Source organism: Vicugna pacos, chromosome 5 (genome assembly GCF_048564905.1).
Source record: "Vicugna pacos chromosome 5, VicPac4, whole genome shotgun sequence".
Classification (NCBI taxonomy): domain Eukaryota; kingdom Metazoa; phylum Chordata; class Mammalia; order Artiodactyla; family Camelidae; genus Vicugna; species Vicugna pacos.
The window spans coordinates 70306189-70328907 of NC_132991.1; the positions used below are offsets into that span (position 1 = coordinate 70306189).

The 22719-nt window shown below is 42.4% G+C and overlaps 1 protein-coding gene and 1 non-coding gene across 9 annotated transcripts in view; both read right to left on the minus strand.

Annotated features, from left to right (window-relative positions):
- Window positions 1-4789: 4789 nt before the first annotated feature.
- Window positions 4790-22719, minus strand: part of SPATS2L (spermatogenesis associated serine rich 2 like) — a 157368-nt gene continuing 139438 nt past the window's right edge. For all 8 annotated transcript variants that reach the window (XM_072961513.1, XM_072961511.1, XM_072961512.1 and 5 more), the window contains 5 exons: window positions 20321-20379; window positions 13997-14106; window positions 11385-11487; window positions 8589-8806; window positions 4790-5696 (listed from right to left, as the gene is read on the minus strand). In XM_072961513.1, coding sequence (XP_072817614.1) covers window positions 5298-5696; window positions 8589-8806; window positions 11385-11487; window positions 13997-14106; window positions 20321-20379 — 889 coding nt within the window. In that variant the 3' untranslated portion in view covers window positions 4790-5297. The remainder of the gene's footprint in view (window positions 5697-8588; window positions 8807-11384; window positions 11488-13996; window positions 14107-20320; window positions 20380-22719) is intronic.
- TRNAP-AGG (transfer RNA proline (anticodon AGG)) lies at window positions 17411-17483 on the minus strand. Its single transcript has one exon. It is a non-coding gene; the product is annotated as a tRNA-Pro (tRNA).

Here is a 22719-nt window from a genome sequence, read left to right on the forward strand (position 1 = left end):
CCAGGCCCTTAAGCACTATTTTAGGCCCTTTCTTGTGGGAGCTCGACATTCCTCCCAGAGATGAGCCAGATGGGACATAGAGGCGTCTGTGTGCAGAGCTAGGATTTATTTGTCAAATACTGTTACAGTGCTTTCTAAGGGTGTGCCAGGGAGCGACTCTTTGCCTCTTGGTTCCACGTCCACTCTTCACTGTCCTGCTTGTGATCCGGGAGCTGGACCTCCCAAGCACTTCCTTTTAGCCAGCTGGCTTTGCCACTGACAGGTCACTGCGTGAGGAAAGGGCTTCTTCCTGATCAGTGTGTGTCCCTGTGTTCTTACTCCTGTAGTGAGTGCTTTGTTGGGGTGTAGGATCCCCCCAGAGGCCCGAGTGTCAGCAGCAGCAGCTTCCAGTCCCTGCTGGATCTCCAGAAAATTCAACCACACTCCCGCAGGAGGCTTCCTGGTGCCCCCACAAGATCCCCAGGGAGTTCAGCAGCACCCCTGCCGGTGGTTGCCTGGCAAGCCGGCCAGCTCCTCCAGGAAATCTCCCTGGTTCTCCAGTGCCCTGTGGGGGCTTCTTGCTTGCCGGCACCGCAGTGAGCTTCTTGGCCTCTAGTGGGCCACGGTCACACCCTCCCCAGCAAGGTCAGAATCTCAGCCTTAGGGGTAGGGGTGAGTGGGGGGGGGGCCCTCCCAAACATTCTTTCCTCTGCCTCGAGCTCTAGTAGTAACTGTTCCAGTATCTGCCATTCCTGTTTTCTTTGGTAGCTAACCCCATTACTAATTACTACTTCATATATACATACATTTCTCTTTCTCTAAAGCTTCCCCATATACTTTTTAAAGTGTCCCCTTTCAAATTACTCTGTGGTTCCTGTCTCCATACAAAGTGTCAGGTATTACTCTAAGTGCTTTGCAAATATTAACTTATTCACTTCTTGTGACAAGGTGTAGTTACTAGTCCCATTTACCCACGGGGAAACTGCAGCATTGAGATGTTTAGAAATACGCCCAAGTTTACACAGCCAGGAGGTGGGGGGAGGGGGATGTGAATCCAGGCAATGTACACCAGGGGCAGAAATTTAGCTGCTCTGCTCTCTTCCCATCTTCTTTAGAATTGACTTACTGGGTTATTTCGCCCAAGCCATTCAAACTCCAGACTTTTCTAGGGGTATTAGAGTTGGTTATTCTTTCATATCTGCTCTCTCCCTTGTATTTATTGAGTACCTACTGTGTGTCAGGCACTAGCAGAGTGGTAATGAGGTTACTAGCCAGCTTGTTACATAAAGATAATAATTTACAGAAAGCATGTGTTCTCTCACAAGACTAGGAATAGGTAAATTAAACTCAAACTTAAGTTAAAAATAGGGTAGTTTTCTGTTTTTGACAAGAAGAGCTTTATACATTTATTTTCTGTAGATATTTTTTGGTCACTGTTACGGTCATGATTCTGAAAAAGAAATATATATATACAGAAATCTACATACTCTTTCAGGCAAATAAACAACTTTGCCGTTGAATTTATTTCTTCTTTAAAAACTGTGTGGGAATTTCTCCTGTGAAACTTGAACTTAGTGGTAGCACTGAAACCTCTTCTGAGCTGTAGGAAGAAGCAGAGTTCACAAACAAGGGGGCTTCTGAGTCAACCACCAAAAAGAATTTGTAAGAACCTTGTGTGTTTCTCAGATGGCATGACTGGATCCAGATGGGGGTGTGTTTGCCTGAGGGGCAGCTGTAATGAGATTAAACTCTCGTTTGAGCTGATCTGCCTCCAAGGATTGGGGACCTGATTCTTGGAAACCAAGAGTAGGCAGAAAACTCCCTTAGGATTTATAAAGGTTTGTTGGCAAAAGCAAAAGAATGGGGGGAAAAAAGCCTTGTAACAGTTTGTAACAAGTAGTATTAAAATTGCACCGCAAATTACGAAGTAACATAGGAAATCCCTGGGACCTAGCAACTCTTCGTATTTTTTCTCACTACAGTAGAGCAGTTAAGATGGCTCAGTACTTTTAAGAAAGTGCTGGAGCAATGTATTAGTCACTTGAATAATTATTTTATTAATTATTACTTTCTTTTGCTATTTAGCATTTTAGGAAATTTGGGATCAAGGGACTATTTCTTTCTCTTTTACTTTGGTTTTTGGCACCTGGGGGAGCATGGAATCCTAGCTCACCTGTGCCTGAATTTTAGATCTGGACTCGCTTTGAAGCAAGTGTGGTATTGAAAAAAAAGGTACCATTACATATTTTAAGGATGCTGTAACTAGAATGTTTGCTGAGAATTGAACGTGTTACCATCTGTAGACACAAGAGGGCACTCTAAAAAGGCAACCTAGGATACAGTATGGAAAGAGGCGGATGGAGGACAGGAGAAAGCATAGTCATAGGTAGTGTTGAATTCAGCATCTCCCTTTTTATCTCTGCTGTTCCCCCTTCTCCCCGCACCCCCAACCCACCTGCCCCACCTTGCCCTAGGAAGAGAACTGTCCAGGCCCTGGATTCCCTCTTCTGGTTAAATCGAGATCGAGGCTTTCAGAGTCAGAACCCCTAAATCTTACTTTGGCAAAAATCTGCAAGTCGCTTTTGCTCTGCTAACTTCCTCTTAATATCATGCTTCCCTAAGAAGGTCAACTTAGAATCTCTTTTTCTGATATCAGCAGAATTGAAGTGCGAGTGAACTGAGCTTTCAATTAGACATAGTATGTGTTTCTCCCCCACAAACTCTTGTCCAGCCCTTCGTGAGGGTGAATTTTGTGCCAACTTGTGTTTAACCTCTGAGCCTCGCTGCATTCAGCACCCCTAGAATAGGCTCCACTGGGCAGAGCTGGAGTATGTAGAGATTCTCAGATGAAATGTAAATTTGGAATGTAATTGGGAACCCAACAGGGAGATTTGCATTTAACACATGGAGTCTTGGTGGTACAATATAGGTGAGTTTTGAAGTTATTTAACCTTCCTGGGTATCGGAATGTTTTAACCTCTCCTAGAGAAATGTTTGAGAGAGAAGAATCCATTCTTGTGGCTATTGTGCATTAAGTAGAGAGTGCTCATAGCCCGTGGATTCATATTGTGAAGAAGTTTAAAACATTTTAAAAGAATGGCAGAATTCAACCCAGATTTCTAGTATCACTAGAAATCAATGATTCCACCAGAACAGATGGAGATATATAATGTAGTACTTCAATGGTCTGACCCTGGCAGTAAAATATTAAAATTACCATTTCAAAAATGCAAACTGGTAAATGTTTACATGCCCAGGGTCTACAGGAAAGGCAAAATCTAGGAAACAGACATAAACAGGTCTGAATAATTTTTAGCATTCTTTTTTGTTTCTTTTCAGTGACCTGGGAGCGTTTGCTATGTGCTTAGGAATGCAAGTGAGCTTTCTTAACCCCGAGAGCAGCATGAGCGGGTTGAGGGTGGGGAGGTCCACCCCTGACAAAGGCAGGTGTGCTCCTGACCTGCCGAACTCATGGTTTTCCTGTTGCAAGAACCATCTGACTCATCTTTAAAGCTGTCACATTTAAACTGACATTCTTCTGTGTTGAGCCAAATCTTAGTATACAAAATTTGTGAAAGTCTTTTCTGTCTTGTAAAATATAAATCCAGGGCCTCAGATGGAATAAACAGGGATTGCAGTCTTGAACATTTATCTTTCTTATTTGAAGAAACAACTCTTCCTTCCTTCCCAGAATGTGACTTAACATTTAAAATTCCTATTAAATCTCTGGGTACACCCAGAGACCTCAGAAAGTTCTCTCCAGAGAGAGCAAACATCCTCCCGCACTTGGCAAAAGAAGAAATGGATGCCTGCATGGTGTGCAGGCTCAGCTGCTGAAGGCTGCTCTGTGGAAGAGAACCATCGAACCTGGGCTGCCAGAAAAAATGTTAACATTGAGCTGAAAATAAGCGTTTGAACTTGAAAGAGGCCAACAAATCTGCAGGACACATGGAAGTTCGATGGAAGCAGTGGTCAAAGGGAGCTGTCCTGCACTTAAAAGACCGAGAACTTGGGGCTACTTGGGGTGTGCCCCCCATGTATTCATTCTCCCTTCCTCAAGTAACAGGACCCCTTCTCCACACAATCCTTGTGCTTCTGGGGAGCCCGTCAGTCCCATCTCCGGGGGTGGGCTCTGGTTGGTCTATGCTAATTAGCACATCTCATTTGCTGCTCCCTCCCCAACTTTGATGATTAGTTTAGGGACCCGCTTACCAGCAGTCTAGGCCAACGATATGCAAGACCCTTGCTGGGACTTCTGAGAAAGACCCTTGCTCCCTGTGGATGCTACCTGGAGAGCTTCTCTTTTCTTCTGGACAGTGTGGGGATGGATGTGAATCTTAGGAGGGAGGCAGCTGTTTGCCACCATTCTGAATATAGTGTCAGCCTGAGGAGGAAGGGAGAGCTGAGATAATCAAGAGAAAGGAGCTGGAGTTCTGATCCAGCTGGACCCAAGGCAGACTTCGATGCTGGGCTTTTCAGCCACCGAACCAATACATTTTCTTTATCGTTTAAACTAGCCTGCGCCGAGGTTTATGTTACCTGCAACCAAAGTTTCCAAACTATCACATAGTGTCTAAGATGGCTGGGGTACACATCCATCTATAATGTGTGTAATGTACTGGCAGGGCCATTGTGAGGCATGATCTTGTCTGAAAGGCTACTTGTCCTGAGAGAAATGATACTGTACAGAGCTCTGTGCCCAAACCTCTAGAGTTTTCTTAAAAGCACTACACAGTACATTTAATTATAAAGCGGGCAACAATTACAAGATACAAACAAACAAACAAACAAATAAAAAACAAGCCAGGTGTCAAATGCTGCATATTTTAATTTGTTTCAAATAAAGCAATATATGTATATATATATATATTTCAGAAAAACACCAGATGTTAAATTCTACAAAAGCGCATGTGTCTTCAGCAGATCATGTTTGTCTGATCAATAAGAATTCTTTTTTCCAACTTTAACTCTCTAAGGACGATCAATGGACTGACATCACTGCTACAACATAGGTTGCTACTGAGCCTCTGACCTTCAGCCACATGTTGATTTTCCTAACAAATGAGTAAATACTGCCTGGCTAAAATGCTGCAATGTCTGGATGAGAAAAAGCGCCAACAGATCAAGCAAAGCCATGAAAGTTATGAAGCAAGCTAGAGCTGATTATTAGAATTAGTAAAAATGGTTAAGAGAGGATGACACGGCCGTTCGGGGTTTGTAGATTTGGATGGACTCTCTTTTGGCAGCGAACTGGGTCAGCACCTCGGGCAGGGAACCGAAACTGAGTGAAAACTGCTTTTTTTTTTTCCTCCCCTCTCTCAGGCCACCAACGTCACAGCTGGGACGGAGAGAACAGCGGCATCTGTGGAAACTTCTATCCTCGTGGGGCAGAGGTTGCACTGGGAAACCCTGGACATGTTCCCCCGGAAAGGCCTGGCCTCTGCGCTGTCTGCAGCGTGCTGCCTTCGCCGGGGCTTTTCCGGATGGGCCGGGGCCTCAGGGGTCTTGGTCCCCAACGAGGCCTCTGGGTTTTTGGCGCCGCCTTTGTTTTTGGGGCGGAAGCCGTTGTGCGGCTGTCTCCTGTGTTCGTGGCGGCTGCCGCCCTTCCCCATCGGCTCGGCCTCGTGACCGCTGCTGCCCTGTGGCTTGGCAGACCCATTGAGCCTGTTGTTGTGATACTGCGGATTAAATCTTCGTCTTTGGCTAGAAGACCCATTCTACCAAAGGGAAAAAAAAAGAAAAGAGAAGAGGTAGGTATTAGACGCCGACAAACCCCAGATGACATCAGTCGACATAAGGGAGGGAAACCAAACCTCTAAAGCAGGTGAGCTTTCTTACACCCCAGAAGGATGGGACAACATGCAAATGAGGTCAAGCTGATTAAATCCTCAGGCTTCAAAGAACAGTGGACTGCCTTGTAAATGGAACTCCACTGATGTCGCAAGAGAGGTTACAGAAGTGTAAGACAGACAACTCAAGAACCAGGCCAAATAAAACCTATAAAGTGTGCGTGAAATAAAACAGAATGCAACGTAACACAGAGGCAGGGAAAGGATGATTCTCTACCGTAAACATTTCAGGGACATTCTGTATAGACTACGTACAGGAGTTCTCATTACACATAGGAAGAAAAACGTAACATTCTGTTTGTAATTTTTCTTCTCTAAAGCAGCTTTTCTATTTTATTTCAAAACAAATACCGTAGTTCAGAAATATTGTCTTGGGTAAACACAGGGATGAGGTGGCGCTGGTAGATCTCAGTGAGATATAATGGTAACGTGTATTTTCATAGAGATAATTAGTTCTTTTTTCTAAACGTTCTGCAGTTCTCAGCCAGTGAGTTTTGCATCAGACTGAAAACCTAGCAACCTTCAACAAATCTGCAACCTAGAATATAAATGGATGAGTAAAAAGGAAGCGATGGGTTAGCCTGGGTGTCCTGGTATAAAGGACAGGTTTCTGAACTCCTTGAGGTCAGTAGCTCTTCAGTGCTTAAGTGTGCCGGGCACCAAGCAGGTACTTGACCACGAGTCACCTCATTTATCATTGCAGTCACCTTTCAGGGAGTTGCTATTCCGTGTTTCATTTTATAGATGAGGATAAAGGACTTGCTCAAGGTCTACAGTTAGAAAATGGGGGAGTCACTTCCACTTCACATATGCCCTCCCGACAAGATCCCTAAGTAGGGTGTTACATGAACACAGACCTTGTTTGAAAAATCAAACCTCTATTACTAAAACATGTAATTTTGTGAGTTACAAATATGTGAAGGTCTTAATTTGCGCCTTGGGACTGGATGGTCTCGGTTCAGGGCAGACCCACCCCTGGGTAACTGGGGTCCCGGGCAGGAGTACAAAGGCGGCCCACACGCTCTGGGCCTGAGCGTCGTCTCCTCTTACCTCTGGCTCCATCCCGCACTGCGACAGGGCCTTGTACGCAGGGACGTGGACCATCCAGCCTGCTCACCTAAGCTTCGTTCCCCACCCCCACAAATCATCACCCTTTGGACCTCAGCGTGTGCACACTGGTGGTGCGGTCAGCCCTCAAGGTGAAGCATCCAGGGCAGGAGTCCAAACAGACCCTGGAGTAGGCTTGGAGCCATCTGGGAACAGAATTCCAGTCTTTGGAGCACTTCCCAGATGGGAGAGTGTGGATTCTGGGTCACCACATCCTGGTCTTGCTCTATAGGGAGGGCCACGACTAGGGGCGGACCACCAGGGTTTACTCTAAAGCACAGGGCCCAGCACAAGGGCCCTTGCCCGGCTCAGATACATCGTTAAACTTAAATGAGCCATCACCTGAAATGCTTTGCTGAAAATGATGAAGCAGCTGAAAAAGTATCGACATGGATAGCATTTGAGCTGGTCTCCTTTGTTTTTAAGGAAACTGTGACAGAGAAACTCAGACTAAATTTTAGACTTCATTTTAGTATGGGGTTTAATAATGAGCAAAGAACAAAAGCTGTGAAGATGTATTTAGACGAAAAGTGAAACAGATTTGATTATGGTCTTGGATATGAATCTATGAAATACTCCTTGCCAAATTGCTGCTTTCAAGTTATGAAGACATCTGGGGCCAGAGAAATGCCTGTCAGCCTCACTAATGAGAATTCTAAGAGAGCAAGGCCACAGAACCCAACAGGGCATTTGTTGGAAAACCAACATTTTGGAATGCTTTAAAAAAATGTCTCCTTATTCAAGCTCTCTTTCTTAAAGATCATGAAAAATATCTTTAGAATATGCCCAACTTCTGAATCATCAAGTCCCATTTCTTGGTCATTCTCTGACGATAAGGGGGAAATCACTTTTCAAGGATATAGTGGAGAAGCAGAAGGAGAGAGGCTACCCTCTGGATACATCAACGTTTAGGGTTTGTAGTAGATAAGAATTAATAACATCATTTTGAAATATATTTTTTACTGAAAACCTAAGAGATGAAAGAAGTTTTTTGGGGGGTGGTAATTAGGTTTATTTATTTACTTATTATTTATTATTTTTTATTTAACGGAGGCACTGGGGATGGAACACAGGACCCCGTGCGTGCTAAGCACACACTCTACCCGCTGAGCTATACCCTCAGCCCTTATTTATTTTTTAATGGAGGTGCTGGGGATTGAACCTAGGACCTCGTGCATGTTAAGCATATGCTCTACCACTGAACTACACCTTCCACATCAAAAGAGAGGTTTGAACTAACTTTGGCCTCTTACTGATAAATTAAACATAAATGGGAATTAAAGGATCTTAAAAAAACATGCCAGATTTGTTTGCACTAATATGTCAGAAGCCAAGTTCTGAATCTTGTTCCCATGTCTGTGTGTGTCCCTTACATATGTGGGGACATGGGGATGGTGGCACTCAAGGCATGACCACTTCCTCCACAGGGGAAACCGCCTAGGAAACGGGGACTGGTGGGACCGGGGGAGCTCTGTGAGGCCCGTCAGGCCGTGGAGGCTCCCGAGGTCAGGCCGCTGCTGGGGGCGGGCGGAGCCTGGCTGTGACTGGCAGTTGTCCTGTCCTTCCTCTGCTTGCTTTCCCAGGCACCGCGCACCAGGTTCTGCAGGACACCTGGAGGCGGCGCGGGGTGGCCTTCCCGGAGGAGGAGTTTACCTGCTTAGCAGCCGGCACGGCCTGGTGGGAGCTGTCGGCGCCGGGAAGGTTGCCGGCCACTTTTGGGTTTGCTGCTTTACCCTCGGAGGGCTTGTTGTGATTGGATGATTTTCGGGGAAAGCTGCTCTGTTTTCCAGAGGCGGCGGCGTGAGCGTTGAGCAGCGGCAGTAGCGAGCTGCAGGGAGTTCTTGAGGAATAGTTGTTCTTTGGATGTGTAACTGCAACAAGAAAGCGCTTGGGGTCAGGGGCTGTGCCACGCACACGGCTGCCTCAGTAACCCCTCAGGAGATGGAGCAACCGGCAGAAGCGTCATAAAAACATTAAGTTTCTTTTTTTTGGAAGACGTCATTTGTAAAAGCACCTTGGTGCATGGAGACCACCAAGCTGAGAGACATTTGTAGGAAATAAGGCCCATCTGAGCAACTCTGATATTATTCCTTAGGCCAAGAACCACCGTGGGAAGAGGGAAAATGAAATCCTGAGGTGTCCTCTCGGCCCTGCCCGCAAATGGGCCCTGCCTCCGGGTTCCCTGTTACCAAACCCGTTCTTGCTGTCCTTGTCAGATCTCTGGACCAGCTGGTATCGCAGGGATACAGAAACACAGAGAGGTACACGGATACTTGGCCTGTCAGGGCCACGATGTTCTAAGACTATGGGAATGGGGTGATGTTGGGTGTCAGGAATTCTGTCACCCTGGGGTACTGCACATCCGCCGACCTTGGGGCCAGGCCTTCCAGACCCAAAGATGTCCCCAAGCATCTTCTATATTCCTGTAGAGCCACATTCTCTGGCCTTCTATCAACTCTGTTTCCTTCAGCCCCATTGCAAATCTGCCACAATTCCAGTGCTAAAGTCAAGGTAGGCTAGTCAGACAGATCCCTGGCAGGGCTCAGGCGGGTCTGTTCAATGTTTATCACCCTTCCCGCTGGATCTGAAAAGGGTGGTTTTTGATGCGATGATTTCTATGTGATTATGCTGAATTGGGCCAGAGGGAATCAGTTCAAGGACAGAGTCATGACTTCCCTCTCAAAGTTCACCAGAATTTGACTGCCAGGCAGGACAGCAAGACCTCTGAATCTTAAAAAATTGTCACCAGTTTTCAAAAGCAATTTTCTCTGCTACCTGTGTTGGATCAGACTTAACCTAGCATTCTTTCTGAGGATTTGGAGTGATGAGTAGGGATCACTGAACATCAGAAACGGAAAGGACAGGGATGTGTCGCCAGTTCCTTCACTTCACGCTGGGGGCTGTCCAAACATGACCGGGGATGTTAGGGGCTCTCATGCTTACTAGGTGCAGCTTTGTAGGGGTCATTGCTATTTCCAGTTCAGGAGCTGTGGGCTTTCAGTGTGCTCTCAACAAAGCTGAGAAGAAAAGGGCCTTCTGAGGACTCCTGTCTCCAACATGGGAGGTTGCCTTCCAAGGTGGACACTTGGAGTTTGGTGAGGGATGGTTCCAACCACTAGATGGCACTGGAAGTGCTCCAGAGAGCAGGTGATGCTGCACCATACTCCCCTCCTCCGAGGGGGAGAGTCACTTGGCACCAGGGTCTCAACCATCGTCAGGCTGAAGTGGAGACTAGAATGGGCAGCTAAATTTCCACCTGTGAATCAGGCAGTCCAGTTTTTAAGAGATGGGGCAGAATCTGGGGATGGAGAACGGCAAATGGGGTAGATTCTTTCATAAAGGGGGGAGGGTGTACAGAAAAAAAAGAAAATAGAAAATAATTTAAAAGAAAGGCAGGCAGAAAATCAGATAATTGCCAACGATATGTGAACAAAGATGCTCACAGCAGTGTTGTTTTGATAGTGAAAAACTGGAAGCAACCTAAATGTCCACAATCAAGGGACTGATTGTGTCAAATTATATTTAAATAATTTATGGGTTAAATAGATGGACATGGAAAAATGTCAACCATATATTGCGAAACGATAAAAGCAAATTATATATTACTCTGTGTGTCGTATAGCATAGTAAATGATGGGAAGTAGTAATTAAATATAATATAATTCACACACAGATTATATGTGCATAAAAAGTGTGGAGAGGCCACAAAAGTAATGTCATGTTCTATTTAATATAGTTTTGTAATTTTTAGATCAAGCTTATATTTTATACACTTACTCAGGGGAAAAAAAGCAATTTCCACTTTGAAAAAAAGGGAGCAGCCAAATCTCAATGTTTGAGCCCCCCACGAGGCTACGGATAGCCTGTGTCCTTCACCAGTCCTTCTTGCCTCCTTGAAGCCACTTTAGTGCTTGTTCCCTCCTCCCCTGGCGGGTGGGCTGGAGTCGGGAGAAAAGGATCAGCCAATTTGGTTGCACATTAGCTGCTCTAATTAAGGGAGAGGCTAGGGCGCTGCTGAGGATGGACACACACACACACACACACACACAAGCGACAGCCGGGCCCTTCCTGACAATAGCCTATTGTCCCCAGACTTATTAGGGAGACTTGCTCTCGGTGGAACAAGTCTCTGTAGAACCACGCTGTTTGAAATCAGAGAGACAGTGGATCTGGCCATGCTTAAGAAAAGTTTGCAAAAGGTATAAACTAGTTGACCCGTTCTGTTCAGCTTAATAAATCCTGGGGATTTACTGATGGGTGGTGGCATTTGAAGACTCGAAGTTCAAATCCTGACATTTCCAGTGACTGATGTCATGACCTTAGATCATTAAATCTCTTTAGACCTCACTCTAGCCCCCTGGGGGCGGCACACCTGACATTTCTGATAGTAACTCCAAATAGCACCAAGCTCACTCATACAGAATTATTTAGCAAGTATGCAAAACTCACTTTCTCCGCAGAGCATGATTTGGGCCTTCAGCTGTTCAATGTCACAGGAGAAGCGGGCAGCTTTCCCGAGCTCTTCATCATATTTACGCTCGCTGACAAAGTGCTGTAGGGAAGAGACAGGAGCCCCAGGATTACAGAAATGACAGAGGCATGCCGCAGATCATCCGCTCTGCTCTTCAGCCACCACTGACGGTGGTAAAGCATCCCCACGTGGAGAGGCTCGCCCACTTGTCACTGGGAGGCTCCATTAAAGCCAGTTTGGTTTTGACCCGCTGGGGGCACGATCATCTTCCTGTTCTGGGAATATGTATGGGTCCTCTCTTTCTCCTGCCAGGGCTCAGACAAACCTGTGATACAGGACTCATCTGCTTAACCTCTTAGCACCCACACCTCCTTCTACTCCTAGCACTTGGTGTCCTGGTGCAAGTTTTTGGGTTGCCTTCGGCAGTCTTCCCAGTCTGGTCAATGGCCTGCTAAGGTATCACCCCTTACGGGAAAGCATGTCATTCCACCTAGACATCCGTCTCCATTTTAACAGGAAACCAGGAAGTTCAAAAAGCCTTTAGTATCTAGAAAACATTATCTTGAATGGTAGAATTTCAAGTGCTGTTAAAGGAAGTGGGAAAGAGATTCCTTTTCAATTCATTTAAAATTAAGATCTATGTAGATGACAGAGTGAGAAATACAGAAATAACTATGACTCAGTCCCTCCGCAAGTTTACCACATGCCAAGAGAGACAGATACCACTAAAAACAATATAAGGTAGAATGTGGTAGGTGCTTTAGGAATAAAAAAGGAGAAGAAATTATTTCCTATTGAGGGGAGTGGGGAAAGAGTTATGTAAGAGGAAGCATTTGATCTGGAACATTTAAAAATATTGAATACTTATCAGATATGGGCCAAATTCTTAACTGATAATCTCATTTTCATCTGATCATATTATTATGAAATCAGTACTATTATGAACTTGAATTTACAGAGGGGGAATAGAGGTTCTAAAAATCTAAGAGAATATTTAACTTATCCAAGCTTGCAGGATCTGGACCGTTTCACTCCAAAGCCTGTGCTATTAACCATTGTACAATAAGTGGGATTTTGATGGGTAGAAATAAAAGTTGGAAGATGAGTCAATTTCAATAGACTAGGAAGCTGGCAACTTCATACTCCTCACTTGATGTTCTAACAAGGGGGAGATGGAAACTGGAATATATATGCTGGTGTTCCAGTGGTGAGTTGTGGGTTTTATTCTAAGGGGAAGAGTAAACCCTATTAGGGGAGACCACATCTGCTCAAATGACTCCAGTCTTACGGCGGATGGCTGGGCTGGAAGGAGACAGTGGAGGCAGAAAGACTAGTCAGGAGGAAACTGCAACTGACTGTGGAGGCAACAAAGACCAGGAGAGCAGGTGAGAAGGGAAAGGTGTCTGGAAATTCTCAGGACCCTCAGGGGAGGTCCTCATCCCCAAGGGGCTGCCTTTCATGGATGAAACCAGGATGGTGGGGACGGAAAAATCACCTGCCACCCTCTATCATATTCAACCGGTTTCATGCTGCGATGAGCAGACAGTCCTACTTATAAAGCCAGTAGCGACTGTGTCTGCAAAGTACTCTGGTCCCCTGGGAGTTGGCCAGAAGCTGGAGTACGTGTGCATGTACGTACGCACAGTATACTGGGGAAAAAGAGGATAAAGGAAAATGTATAAACTGTAGCTTCTTCCTATTTGGCAGTAGATAGTCGTTTTTGCCTTTCTGGTAACAACTTCTCCTCCTGGTAACTGTGCCCCAACGCAGTTTTGAAGATTCACAGCACTGGTGGGTCTGTCAGTCAAGACCTGTGTGACCCAAATGGAGGCCGATCGATCAGAATCTCTCTCTGCGGCATATGAATCAAGTGGGGTGGCACAAGGGGTGGTGACATCTGGAGGGCACTCGCTCGGAGGGTACCCTGGAGAGTGTGTGGTAGTCACGTTGCCTACATCAGCCAGGTGGCCGCCTGGGGCTCTGCCTGGAGCCTCCAGTCTTCAGAGCACGCTCTGCTTTGGTGAGCTACGCTCAGACTCTTTCAACTCCTGCTTGTTCTTGAGGCGACCCAGCATCATTTTCTGTTGCGTGCAGCTGAAGAAATCCAGTAAATACAGATTTGTGGGTGGTCTTCTTAATAAAAGAGCAAGTAAGATGGAAAAGGATACAGAAGTCTCCCCATACTGTGCATTCTTCAGACTCCTTACTGCTATACCAAGTTTATACTTAGTGTGTGTCCACGTGTGTGTGCGTTCATGTACCTACACATAAATTACACACGGTAAAAATAATAGCTCCCAGCCCCGCTATAATTTATACCTGAATACATTTTATTTGGGTCAGTTCCACTGACGAAGAAAACAGCGTGTACGTCTCCTCTGTAATGACATCTCCCTTCCGCCCACAGTATACTGACGTACAGTGATTAGGTGGTTCTTTCCCCTTCTGTTTTCTGTACCTCAACCCTGTGAAAGAGAGCTGGGTGTATGATGTTAGATCCTCAGAGAGCTGCACCTTCTGGATGCAGAACAGACATAATGGGGATCGGAACCCTGGCACGGGGTTCAGGCTGTGATATTTTAGAACTGACCTTAATTTCTGCCCTGAGTTCGGCCAGCTGCATCTCTGCCATCTGACTGGCTAGATCAGTAAGTCTCTTTAGTTCTTCTGCTTTCTTTTGACGAGCAGTCAGGATTTCCACTGCCAAGTAAGAAGGAAGAATGCATTAAGGCCACAGATTTAAACATATTAAATGACCTAATGTCATGGACTCGGGTCTCCCTCCGCAGACTGACCGTTTTGTTGGGCCATGGCTGTTTCCTGAGTTGGTCACCGAGGTGGGTTTGCCCCGGTGCTTGTTGCCAACTGCTCATTTCCTTATGCCTTTATCACCCGAGCCTTGAACCAAACATGGTCCTTTCTGATTCACTGTACACCCACAACCTTCTTCATTTTCCTCACTGGCATCTGATCTCACTTACTTAATTTGGACTTTCAACTTTGTGCATTACTCAGAACAAGTATCCCCAAGAAAAGACACTTACTAAAATCCTATCTGAATGACTGGGAGCCCCCCAAGCAAAAACCATTTTTTTGTTGGTGTTGTACTATTAAAATGTAACATCAGACCTTCTGAACTTTAACATATACTCATTTAGGGTGACTAGCTGTGTTACCGAAATGGGACATAAAAGTTTGACTTTATTAGCTTTTTGTAAGCTAAAAAATGCCTCTGCTTTTGCAACTCTGCAGATATGTTTCCATTTTGCAACCAGAGAGAAGTTCCAGACCAGAGTGTCTTATCTTTGTTAAAAGTGTCCGCAATGGAAAAATTTCAAGGATGAGTCAAAGCCAGCTTGAGCTGGATTCATGTGCACTCTTTAGCATCTGCACATGCAGAGAAGACACGAGGGAGTTCTTGGCATCCCATTTCACACATCTGTCAGATGAACTAAAGGTTCAAGTAGATGGAAGAGCCCACAGGTTAATTTGTGTGCACGTGTGTGTGTTTGTGTGTGTGCACATGTGTTTCCCAAAAGATCGTAGAGTTCAGTGAAAGGCAATGAATACAAACTCACTGGGCAAGATTTAAATAAAAAGTTTGATTCCATAATAGACAGACTTGCAGTTCTCTCATTCTAGTCACATATGAATTTCTTTTGGACAAAGGTTTTGAGTAATAACAAAAGAAAAGTCCATATCACTGATACGATTTGCACATTAAATTCACATTCCATTCTTGGCTGAACAGGGGTCAACTGCTTTATTAGACCAGTATAACAAAAGCCCATCTAACTAATATCACATGCACATTGAATTCACATTCTTTTTTTGGCTGAATAAGGGTCAACTGCTTTATTAGACCAGATTCACAGCGCATGTGCCCAGCCAACATGATTTCTGACTGTAAGAGTTCTTCATTTATAAATGTCAAAAATAGTCACTTCAAAAACCCCCATAGAAGTTAAAGATCAATTAAGAGTAAAGGTGGGGAGGGTATAGCTCAGTGGTAGAGTATATGCCTAGCGTACATGAGGTCCTGGGTTCAAGCCCCAGAGCCGCATATTTTAAATAAATAGATAAATAAACTTAATCCCTCCTCAAGAAAGATTAATTTAAAAATTTTAAAAAAGAGTTAAGATTTCCTGTAAACCATAAACCATTCTTCAGACAGAGAAACATTACCTTTTTATGCTGTACCAATACTGAGTGTCAAAATAACTAATCTACAGCTCATAAAGTCTAATCATCTCCCACACTATTCTAATCATGCTTTGGTTATTTACCGGGACTCCCCCACCTCCTGTTTACAACACCACGTAGCTGGGCAGAGCCTGAACTGTGCCTGGTGGCATTTCAGAACACAGAGGAGCTAGTGAAAATCTTGTACTGATGATGGGATGGAAAGGAATTTTCGTCTGAATGGAGACAAGGTATTACTGAATGATTCCCAGGTGACCCAGTCAGACCAGCAGTTAGAAAAAGATGGCACACTATCACTTTGGACCACAGAGTACATATGTATATTTCTGGCCCACACATTACTTTTACAAATTGCCCACATTTGAAAATTAAGCAATTCCATTCGAAAGCTGGACTTCTGGCTTCTCTTAAAATATGGGAATTTCTGGCCACAGTTGGCCAGCACTGCCATTTGGCAACCACTGGCTAGAGCTGAGGAGTCGCTGCCCCTTTTAGATGGAGCATGATGCCCAGTGTGCCTGGGGCCACCTCGCCCTGCACATGTAGTTCTCTGTGTCCACCATACCCAGGGCCTGGTATACAGTGGGTCCCAATACGCTTGCTGAATGGAGGATTCCAATGAATGAATAAATGCATTACTTAAAGGGAATATGCAAAGAAAGAAGTTCTTTTTCTACAGGGGCCACTTAAGGATATCTAGGCCCTCATACCTTTGATTGATTATTTATTTCCCATTATAATTCAACATATGGACGGCACTAAAGCCTGGGGAATGAGGGAGTGATTCTTGAGTAGGAAGATGAAATGAGGTACTTTTCTCTTGCAAAGTTAAGATAAAACAGAAATTCTGAAGGCCCAGCTTTGATGAGCAGCTAATAAACAGGTCAGCAGACCCTGAGTGACTACACTGTTAAACAGATCTGACTTTTCTTAATGGATCATTTGTGGGACTGGTGACAATTAGGGACAATTGTTCTTTTTGATTAAGTAGAACTTGGGCATTCATCCCAAACAAAAGATTTTGTAGAAATAGATATAAACGGGCCCTAAAATAGGAATGCAGGTGCAAGATCACCAACAAATTCTGAGTTTACACTCATGCAAATGTGCATGGGAATGAATACTTTGCATCAGCAAGTGTTGGGATGAGTTTTACATATAGTCTCATTAACATTTCAAAGACTTTCATTATGAAAAAGCCCTAAACTTGAGATCTAAAGCCAATATTCTTTGGGGGGAGCCAACATTTTCACCTCAAAAACATCAATCACAGAAACCAAAAGCAAAAGTAAAACAGATCAGTTCCTAAGATTCACTGATCCTATAATTTAAAATAGAATAATAAGTACATTTTGAAAGCACCATCCTTTGGGAGATCCGTACAGGGACACAGTTCCCTACAGCTTTAGATTTTCACTGCATTCAAGACTCGATTAATATTATTTACATAGTTTTATAAACAGTATCTGGTGTGCCAAAATCCATTTGCTCACTAGGATTTATAAATTCCTTCAAGTTTCTGAAACCCTTCAGAAGCTTGCTCACATTACCTGAATCGCAGAAAATTTTAGGGCTTAGCAGAATAATACTCCTTAGCAGAGGGTGTACTCAAACTCTTGGGGTAGGGGAGCTGGAGCAGAAGTAGCTCTTCAAGCACAAAGATTCCTTGAAATCTTTTGATTCCTTGAAAATTCTTGTGAATTTTGCATTTTACTTCATAATAGATCTAAATTCCTGTTAAGATAAAAGTTTTCTGCCCACCTCTAATGAATTTGTCTTTGCTGATTGGTTTCTTTTTTAATGGAGGTACTGGGGATTGAACCCAGGACCTTGTGCATCCTAGGCATGCACTCTACCACTTGAGCTATAGCTCCCTGCTAGTCTCTAGTAAATCTGACACTCCAAGAACATGCCTGTCTAGGTCTCTTGTTCCCTGGGTTTGCAGAGTATGAGATCATAGCACTACAGCCTTAGTTTCTTCATCTGTGAAATGTAATAATCATAAATCCCACACAGGGTGATTATGGAACTAAATGAAATAACCTGTGTGGACTGTTTAGAATAGTAAACTCAAAAATGCTAACTACAAATACTGTTAATAAAGTGAGATACAGTCATCTAGAATATACTTCTTTCTTGTTGCAATTACACTCATGTATACTAATATTGGATCCCACAGTGTATAGATAATGAATTAAGTACAGTAATTTGTTTAACAGATTTCAAGCTAGCCTGAAAGCTCCAGGAGTGTAGGTCCCAGATTTATCTGTTTGTTGTTTGTCCCACTCTCTCTACTGGTGCTGAGACCATAGGAAGCACACAAGAAATGTTTACTGATTGAATGAGTTTTAAAAATGAGTATGCTCTCCAGAGATGCTCCAAATTCCACGGGTTTTGAGACCAAGTACTATTGTCCCAAGAAGCAGCGCTTGAAATCTGAGGTCTTTTGTTAGCCTCTGAGAAAGTGATGTGTTGGGAACTTTCTATTTTGGTGCCAGGGAAACATTTATGTCTGTGTTGCCTGTTAGCATTTAAAAATCATTAGGATATGACACTGAAAAAGAGAAAGAGGGAAAATTCCAAGTCATGGGGTAATCTACTTTTATTGGAGAAATCAACAAATTTCATAAGAATAAAATAATCGCACAATCAAAGGGATTGTGTAAGTAGCTAAATATTCCACAGCTTAACCCTGGAGCACGTTTAGTTTTATTTAATAAAATTTGCTGTATTTTAGACTCTAAAAGTTGTTTAAAATTACTTGGAAAAATTATCTAACAAAAATGGTGATGTAACTGTTTTCCATAAAATGACTTGAATTATGGCCAAGGGCCAGGCAAGAAAAATGTTAAAGGAATGAAGAATCTGGTCTGATCCTTCATTCTGATAAAAAGAAAGGCACTGCAGTCAAAAGTAAAGAAATTTAGCTAATAAAACTTGGTTGGGGTTGCAGACTGCCATTTATCCAATTTATGAGATAAAATTTGGGTAAAGATGAAAAGCCTAGGAAATAAGGATTGTGAAACTTAATCCTAGCTGAAAAATACAGTTTTAGGGTTCCCATTAGCAGAACAGACTGAATTTAATAACGAGAGAGGGCTCAGCATGTCTACTTGTGTTGAATCTGACTGAGCAATCTTGTTTCAGTAGAAATCTCCAACCCATGAACCTCAGCCTATCTGAGATGGCAAATCTGCCCTCCTGGCTGTTGGGTAACTTTACAACAGTGGAAAGGTTTAGAAATAGGTACAAAAATAGTAAGGTAAATCAAACCTAGAGTAATCACATTTTGTGTTAAATTTAGAAAAAAAATTTGCAATAATCAATATTACCTACATGTGCTCATTATTAAAATAGAGTATGTGGTACATTAAGCAATCTCACTTGTGTTTTCAATTTAAAATGTGTAATTGATTTTCTTTTGAGGTGTTAAGTTGGCAGGTGTCAGTGAATTTGACTAAGTCTGTAAACAGACTTGGAGTGTTTTAAGAGAACTTCATTTAGTACATCTCTAAGTTTGAATTATTAATCTTAGAAGAGTTGCTTAAGAGCTCAGAATATTTTGCCCATTAAGCTTGTGAGTTTGCCTTGTCAGGCATCTGAAGTGCTTGAAAAAAATCAGACATATTAAATTTATAAATGTAATTCAAAACGTTAAGGGGAATTGAATTAACTTCCAAATGGGACTAATTTTTTGAGGAATTTAATTTGGTAAACTTGAGTTAGTTGAACTTAAGAAACCAAGTGAAAAGGACTGTATAAGTGTATAGCAAGATTTGTAAGTTGTGAATATGCACTATTTACAATAGCCAAGACGTGGAAGCAACCTAAATGTCGGTTGACAGATGACTAAATAAAGAAGTTGTGGTATATACACACAATGGAATACTATTTAGCCATAAAAAGAATAAATAATGCCATTTGCAGCAACATGAATGGACCTAGAAATCATCATACTAAGTAAAGTAAGCCAGAAAAAGAAAAAAAATACCGTATGATATCACTAATATGTGGAATCTAAAAAAAACAAACAAACACAATTTAACTTATTTACAAAACAGAGATAGACTCACAGACATAGAAAACAAACTTATGGTTACTAGGGCGGGTGGATAGGGAGATAAACTGGGAGTTTGAGATTTGCAGATACTAACTACTATATATAAAATAGATAAACAATAGGGTCCTACTGTATAGCATGGGGAATTATATTCAACACCTTGTAATAGCCTATAATGGAAAAGAACATGAAAAGGAGTATATATGTATATGTATAAATGAATCACTAGGCTGCACACCAGAAATTAACACAACATTGTTAATCGACTATACTTCAATAAAAAATTTTTAAAAAGGAAAAAAGTCTTGTGTTTTAAAATTTAATACTAAATTCAATGTCATTATAACCCAATTAACTATAAGTAGGCCTTTATATGCACAAAAGTCCCCTTGGACTTTATTAAATAAATTCCACTGACTCGCATTGTTTGCTGAGTGCCTGTTCTGCCTTGTGCTCAGTGGGTGCTACTACTTCATCCTTTGGGCACTGGAGGTTGCTGAGGTTCCAGGGGCTAAGTGACTTGCCTAAGGTTACAGAGCTCATGAGCCTGGATTCAGTGTGAATTTTAGGACCCCACTCAGAATCCACATCACCGTCAGTGTGACCTACTGATTGCAAGGCTCCCAATCAAATAACCATGTGTCTACTTACTGGCTTCTTCTTTAACTTTATCCATTTCTGCCATTAATGAAACTTCTTTGTCAATGATGCTGGGGGTGAAAAACAAAAACAAAAGAAAAGAATGCTTAATCAAAGATAAACTTTAAATAAGCACTGGAAGTAAAAGTAAAAATATTTTCACTAAACAAAATACAAGATCACCATAAATATTTCTATGCTACGATGCCAGAAACAGACTCTCACTTTCCAAAAATGAGGCAACATGGAAGGGATGCTCCCCACACTACATAGTGACATCTGCTGATTAAATCATTGTCAGCAAATTGGAGGGAAAAAAAAGCCCTTTCAGATTTTCAGAATTGTACTGCTTTGAATTTCAATTTGAGAGCATTTTGGCCCTATGAATTTCGAAAGTTCCAAAACAATGTAATAAGTACTTGAAAAGCTGGCACTCAGGTTATCAAGGCCTGTAATAATTCTCCAATGTCTCTGGGCTTCACTCTCCCAGATTCTGGCTAGGAGGGAGACATGGGGGCCCAATTCTGAGCCAAATGGTCCTAAGACTTACTTCGAGAAATATGGGTCTGAATCAATCCATCCATTCTCTGTAATATGAGTCTATGCCATCTCACTCCTCCAAGCAATTCAAGGTTACATTAACTTTTTTTCCCTTATATTTAATATATTTTTTAGTCAGTCCTTTGAAAAGGTATTACTTGCATAAAGTAAATAGTTATCTGTCCGAAAGTTCATTTCTCTCCCATCCTGACTCCTAGCTCCCTTTCTGGAAGCAACACATCTTCAAAAATCCCTTATATACCCTTTCACAGATTTTATTTTATATATATAAGCATAAATGTCAGATTTTTAAAATTCTCATTTCAACCATAAATATTTTACTATAGATATCTAAAAGATAGTATTACTATAATACTCAAAAACATTCATGATAATTTAATGTTATCAGATACCTACTCAGCATTCAAAATTCCCTAAATGGCCCATACATTTTTTAAACAGTTTGTTTGAACCGGGATCTACACAAGGCCTGTTCATTACAACTGGCTGACTGACTCCTAAATCTGTTTTAATCTACAGATTCCCTCCCATCTCTCTCTCTTTTTTCCTCCCTTGCAATTCATTTGTTAAACAAACCAGGTGGTACGTCCTGTAGAGTTGTCCAAGTTCTCAGTTTTGCTGGCTGCACATCCGTACTATTATTTAACCCATTCTTTTATATTTTCTATAAATTTGTTATGAGACACAGAAATTTGATTAGATTCAGATTTGTTTTTTATTTCAGGAGAAATTACTTTGTGTTATATACTTCCATCAGCAGACAAATGACAGGACGCACTTATAAATATTCCTCCTGAAAAAAATATTACCTGAATGTATTCAAATTTCTACATCTTGAAATAAATTTATAGGCAATACAAAGAACATTTCTATTTTTTATGGTATTAGCAGCCATTGGTGATCATTGCTTAGATCAATAGGGTTTGAAAAATGATGGTATTTCAGATTCTGTCACTCCTTCATTTATTTACTGGAAAACTTCCATAAAGAGAAACTTTCCCTTACCAACTCTTTGGTTATCATGAAGCACAGTTTGTAGAGGTAAAGCAGGATTAATGCTTGATTCTCTTTTTATTTATCAGTTTTATAGTTGTTCCTCTAAAAGCGACCAATGAGATTTTTTGACTCATTTGTATAGTTCAATTGTGAACTCACATTTAATGTGCTTCAATACACTGCAGTTTTCATCCTTGTTACTTTATTTACTATTCAGATTGTTCCATCAGATACACTTTTTATTCTCCATCAGACGTACTTTTAAAATTCAGTGCTGAAAGTTTATTTCCTCTTAAGAGGAAATATTTTAGAATATTTGCCAAGGTAAGAAGTGGTTCCTGGGCTTCACCTATAGGCGTTTTGGGGCTCCTCATCCAGATGATGCAACCTAAACCCTGGAGAGTAAGGACCATGTGCTGAGGAGCTTGGCTCTTTCCAACCAGGAAATCCTTATGCAAAGAGCTGACGTGTACAGTGCAGAGCAAATTCTACAGAACTGGGCATGAAGCCTTATCCATCAGGCACAGACGTCAGCTCTCCCCATGATGCATGTGGCCTGAGGTCACTGGAGTTATGACCGCCTTGGTGGAACTGTCATATTGGGAGACCTGTACCTTTTTTATTGACATGAGATATGTGTGACGTCAGTGTGTTTTAAATATAGGAAATACATGATCCAGAAAGTTGTATGGTAAGAAGAAAGTCTTTATCCCATCTCTTTCCTGACCTGATTTACTCAGTTCCCCTCCCTGGGGGTTTCAACTCCCACCAGCATCTTGTGTTTCTTTCCAGAGATCATCTGCTCACGAACGAGCATACGTTCGTCATTTGTATGAAATGCTGGGTTAAGTCAA